At 38.9% G+C, this 6096-nt stretch overlaps 1 protein-coding gene across 5 annotated transcripts in view; it reads right to left on the bottom strand.

Annotated features, from left to right (window-relative positions):
* PPP1R9A (protein phosphatase 1 regulatory subunit 9A) overlaps positions 1-6096 on the bottom strand; it is a 132426-nt gene that overhangs the window by 6042 nt on the left and 120288 nt on the right. For 3 of the 5 annotated variants that reach the window (XM_058818340.1, XM_058818332.1, XM_058818356.1), the window contains 3 exons: positions 3690-3809; positions 1831-1854; positions 481-663 (listed from right to left, as the gene is read on the bottom strand). In XM_058818340.1, coding sequence (XP_058674323.1) covers positions 481-663; positions 1831-1854; positions 3690-3809 — 327 coding nt within the window. The remainder of the gene's footprint in view (positions 1-480; positions 664-1830; positions 1855-3689; positions 3810-6096) is intronic. The other 2 variants (XM_058818347.1, XM_058818364.1) reach the window with 1 other exon arrangement.

Genomic DNA, 6096 nt, shown 5'->3' with positions numbered 1-6096 from the left:
TACATACTTTATACATCAAAACTGCATTTAGTTCTAACACACTACAACTGCTATCAGCTTATGCCTCCCATATCCCATTAATCTATTATTCCCTTGCTACTTCTGATATATGTCTATTCACTGTCTTCTCAGAATCACCCTTTCACAAAATAGAGCTGGATGAGAAATATGTGCTTGCAAATACCACTTTCACGCACTGCTGTATGATTTGCACATGCAAATATGGGTATATTATATATACCAAGAATTTTCACAAAGCAAATGCCTTGCATTTCTGAAGCTTCTGAATCAAGTGCATTGGGAATTTCTTGAAGTGTTGCTGTGGCTTTATACTTTCTGTTTATTCTTCTAGCCTATCATGACTCCGTACGCAAGGATTTGCTGCTTTCTGGGTGAATTCTTACTGCCTTTGAGATGATGTAAAGTGATGAAATGACAAAAAACACTATGGCTCATCTTGAAGTGCAGTCAGTTAATTACCTTGAGCTTACTGCCATCCAGCTGAAGGAGATGCTCCCCATTAATGTTCTGGGCACTGAATTCAGAAACATACTGTTCAAGGTTCAGGCTCATCAACCAGTGGGACACCTGCTGCACACTCCACTCGTGAACAGCGTGACTCTGGCACTGACTGTGCTTCGGGGACTGTCCATCGTCAAGGATCTGCGACAAACATGTTCCACGTTATTATTAAAGGGTAACACAGATGAGTAACAACATTTTTCTGCACAAACTGCCAGCATCAGAGCACAGGTATCTGGGCTATCTTTGCACTACAATAATAACAATTTCACACTGCTGAATTACATCTCTATCTAACCAGACACCTAAGAATGAATCACAGAATCAAAATAAACTATAGAATCACAGAAGAAAAAGGAACTGGTATTCCTTTAAACCCAAGCTGGGACTGAAATGGCCAGGTAGCACAATTCAAACCATGTATGCTCCCATTCTCTCGTGAGATTTTTTCCTTCAAATTAGCAGATTTCTAGAGAATGCAATGAATTGCACGTTCCACTTCCTGGGCTCATTCACAGATCTTTATTATTTGTTTAAGCTTTTAAAAAAGTATCAGGGGAAAATAAAACCCTCAGAAAACCACTTTGGAGTTCAAAGTGATGATATCAAACAGCTAGCAAGACTGACACTGTCTATGGAAGAAGACTTACGAGACGACACAGAGGAGTGGTACGGAACACACAGGGATCGCACAGCCCTGGCCCTGCTCTCACCACATTGTGCTGCTGTGCCTGAGCACAAACCCCACCAAAAAGGGCAAGTGTAGCATCAACTGCTGGAGCAGACCCATGTCCCTGCTCCACCACTTTATTCCACCCACGGGTGTGCCAGTGGGGCCTGAAACAAAAGCTATTCTGTCCTGGCTGTAGACAGCAAAGCAGCTGCTACAGGCTGCTGCAGCTGTCTGCTGTTAGAGCAGCTTTTACATTAGGTTAGACGATGCTGGGAGCTCTCTCAGCTTCTGGCTGTCCAATTGTCAGAGCTGGACACTATCATTTTCTTTTGCTATTGCCAGCATGAGCTCAGCACAGCTGATGCCTGGTCTGGTAGATTTCCTTTGACACAGACCTGCCTCCTGCTTCCAGCATACCACAAAAACTGCAGTTTGCTGTGGCCTTAAAAACTCTCAGCAACAATGAGAGGGCAACTCAAGACAAGGAAAGAGGAGCCAGTGACATCTGTGTGTTCTGTGCCAACAAGGGTGTTTGCCACACAACACCACAAGACAAGAAATGACTCTGCAAAAGAGACAGTGCATTGGCACACGACGGTCACGCGATTCACCACAACAGCACGTTAGTATCTCACCTCATCATCAATCATATCCAGGCTCTGAGTGAGGGAGCAACAAAGAAACAGGAAAGAAAAGCATTATAGAAACAAAATACCAAACACATAACAGTATGTAAAAGTTCAGGCAACAGCAGCACCAAGGTTCGCAAACAGATATGGGTACTTAAAATCAACAAGAGTTCTTGAAAAATAATTATTTCCAGAAGCAAAGAGGTTGTGTTGAAAGCTCACCACACAGATGATTTGACAGCTAAATCTGACACTTCATCAATGAAACCCTTCTAGAGTTCCTGATCTTGACACCCTAGAACTGGTGGGAACCTCTCCGATGTCTCCAATTTCCAAGAGCAAAAGCTCCTTAATTAGAGCAGAACCAACTGCAAGAACTGGGTTCCCTCCCCACCTTTCCAATTTTTCTTTTTCTTTGAATGCTGATGGGGCTGCTTGGGAAGCCAGAGCAGAGGAGTGCTCACAGCAATGTGCTGTGGAAGGCTGAGGAGCAGCACCAGCCTCCTCCCTGCCCAGGGTGGCTGGGGAGGTTTCCAGGGCAGCTCTTGCTGAACATGGTGCCTCATCTGGAGGAAGCAATTTGGCACAGAGCAGAGGATGGAGAAAACACATTCATTTTCATGGACCTGCTCAGGCTTGGTATTTTAGAAGTGATAAAGTAGAGAGCTGAACACGCAAAATGGAAGGATTTTCAAGCTTTTAATTCAATACCACTCAGAACAGGACATTGCCACAATCAAATACATTAGGGGAATTAAACATGGTAAGATAATGAAACACATCAAGATAGTACTAACACTAAATAAAGTGCAAGTGATGACTCTGCTATTTTCAGTAATTTACAACAGATGCAGACCTCTGTGCTGTCTCCTTTTGTTATAAATTTTTGCCATTAATTACCTGCAGTAAAAGCAACCTCAAAAGAATGGCTGGGTTTGCAGACTTGCAGTTTGGGAAATAGAGTTGCATGGAACAACCCAAGTAAACCATGCAGGCAATAATAAAAATCCTACCTATCATTAAAACAACAACAAAAAAAGTATAAAAGGTATAGATACTTCAAGTTCTCCCTCTCTAGTAAAAACAATTTGGCTCAAATCTCACATGAAAAATGTGAAGTTCTTATGAAGTGTTTGTAAAAGAACAAATGTACAAGTTTCCTGACTGTGAAATTGTACAGCCTTACCCACAACTGAGTTACAAAATTAGTATCTTAAGAAGAGTATTTTCAATTGATTATATTCAGCTCAAATATGTCAGCAATTTACAGGTTAGGAATGCCTTTTTACTTTATCATTGTATGAAAAAACTCTGGTTAGGAGTAATTGATTTCAAATCCACTGTGCAAAGCAAGCACAAAGAATGCAAAGTGGATCAAGACATATACATTATAATCAATACACACACATTCAGGTACAGTAACACACAATTACTGCACGTACAGGTCATTTTACCAGGGTAAAAACTGGGTAGGTGAAGGTGACTTACATCTCAACTACATTTACCTAACTGTACTGTATGTTTGATACATCAAAACTGTCCCAGGCCTAGTTTAGTGTATTTATATGTGTATCTTTATCTATGCCAATACGTACATACTTAATAAAAATGTATTGGCAGGTGTGAGGATATAGCATCTCTCAGGACACCAACTTCATTCCGCTTCCCCACAACAGTACCACAGGGCATTATTTTAAATTTTTATTATATGAACAAGAAAAAAATCTTAATTTAGAAACCAAGATTAATTTCTGGCTCTAATCCTACTGGCTAAAACCTTTCTTTTATTATTTGAGTAATCAAGCGAGATTCCATAGGAAAAAGAAAACAACTTTCTCCCAAATGAAACCATTTCATCTGCATACCTCATCTGATGACAGTGCTAAGGAGTGCGAGAAGCCTGGTGTTTTAGGTTCTGCTCCTAAACCACTCAAATCAGCTGAACTTGTGCTGCTGGGACTGAAATCATCATTGAATGTGAAATTCTGCGGAGAAAAAGAGGAGTAAGAATGAACAAATTATCGTTTAGGTGCATCTAAAAGGGAAATTTGCTTTCTGTCTTCCATGTTGGCATAGCTCAGGAGTGATTTCAATCATTTACCAAACCAATCACAATACACATGAGGAAGCTCAATATTTTATAGTGTTACTATTTACAGGTTGCACAGTATTTTTACCACTCTCTACTTCATGAGACACTTTTGCCAGCTTAATGCCTCATGAATAACAAAGGTGTCAAAAAGCAATTTCCAGACTCTTAAAATGCTGGCTCTGATCCTGAAGCTAAATTACTGCTTCTGCAGGTAAATCACTAGCATTTTCTGTCCTGCAAATACTTAGGAGAAGCGTAGCACAGGCAGTAGCACAAAGAATAGGACAGAGAATTAATGAACAGACAGAAATGAAAACTCCTATTGAAAGAGCAAGGAGAACATGCTGTGAATCCACTTCTGAGTCCCAAATAATCTCCTTGAAAAGTGGAAGGATCCTCCCTCTTAGCCTACGCCTTTAGAAAAAAACTGAAACTGAAAGTAAAAAGTATCTTTGGGTAGTGAATATAAAACAAACTTTGTTTTTTCTTAACAATGCAATGAGACACATCACATCTTACAGCAAATAATAGTAAAAGCAGGCACATATTTTTCAGGAATACAACAAAATTACCATTAGAATAAGACAAAAATTAACATTATTTCACACTAGAGGGAGAACAATGAAAAAAACAAAATACACGAAAGATTAAGGACACCATGATAATCCATTTAACTTGAATACACACTTGACAATATAGAGACTTCTACTGTCTACTCTAACATCTAGATGAGTATTAAATCCAATTCATCTTTGACCTTCACTTTAGAAACTGAAACAAGAGAAACAACACAAAAAAATTATCCTTCTATCAGCCCCTCTCAAATACTTGACCTGTCTTTCCTGAAAGTAGGACTTCCAAAAATGTCAAGTGCTGGTCCTCTTAGTTTTGCTGGAAATCCAACTAAATATTGGTATGCTTTGCTTTGAAAGCCTGAATAGCAGTACAGAAACTCTTAATTTAAGAGCCTGTGAACTTTACAGAGAACATAAGAATATTTTGTGATCATTTTTCTCTCACCTACGTTTAGAATTCCTGTTCTGCTTTTCCCAGCTCTTTATAGAGGAGAAGAAAATCTGAGCAGCTTCCTTAGCTGCTTCCTTAGCCCACACAGCGTTCTTAGGCCAGGAGTTCAACAGCTCTACCTCCTGTTGTGTGAAAAACATATTTTTCTTTTTTAAGTACTCTGATTTTTCTTTCACCTCTATTTTCTGCAAGCTTTAGCTTTATAATGATTTTAATTTTCAAATTTAATTTTCTGCAGCAAAACCACAAAATAGCCAAGGCCTGGTAATAATTAGGATAGTCCCCACAAACTCAGCCTAATACTGTCTAAAAGGGTATGCTTTTTCCCCTATTTGAAAACTATTTTTAAACAATGTTTGGTTAAATACATAAATAGGATTTATGGGTCTAAATTTTTTTTTCCCCAAAAGAGAAGAGGTAAGCAAATAATTTCTGTTCAGAGGTTTTACTGGTGGTCTTCTTTATCAATGTGATTTGGGCTGCTGTAAGCCTTGTGTTGTTCTCCCTGCCAGGTAACACAAGAACAGATATGACCTTGCATAGCCAAGAGCACAGCAGAAGTATTGCATCACCAGCTTCTGACATCAAAAAAGTATGAAATGCCTGTGGAAACTGCTATTATGAATATGCATTTGGTGATAGAAGACAGAGAAATGAGATTTCTGATTCATATTCCTATACGAAGTTGAGAATCGTATCTGCTTTTTACCAGACAAATATAAAAAATCAACTGCTGTAAGTCACAGGAAGTTATAGGCAAAGAAATATTTTCCAGAAGTGAAAACAAACATGAGAAAGCTAAGTATAATACTATAAATAAGGGTTATTTAAGGAATTGTCATGCTGAAACATTCATGCACATAGAAAGAAATCACAGAGATGTATTAAATTGCAATATTTCATATTTACAGTTCAAGCATCTTCATACAGAGAATTAAATCCAACATCCAGCATGCATGACAAACAGATTTCATTACTGAGGGGAAAAAGGCAGATGACAGCATACAGCATTTCTTCGCTTGCAAACACCTCATTTGAACATGGGTATTCCCACTGCCAGTCCTGAAGAATGAAGAAAAGATCTAAAACTGAATACACAAATCTAGCATTTGTTCAGTGGATCCAAATGCTAATTTCCACTGGCACCACTTGCT

The sequence above is a fragment of the Ammospiza caudacuta genome, chromosome 1 (genome assembly GCF_027887145.1).
Source record: "Ammospiza caudacuta isolate bAmmCau1 chromosome 1, bAmmCau1.pri, whole genome shotgun sequence".
NCBI lineage: Eukaryota > Metazoa > Chordata > Aves > Passeriformes > Passerellidae > Ammospiza > Ammospiza caudacuta.
The sequence above is the reverse complement of the archived record's forward strand: the minus strand, read 5'-3'. Positions and strand labels throughout refer to the sequence as shown.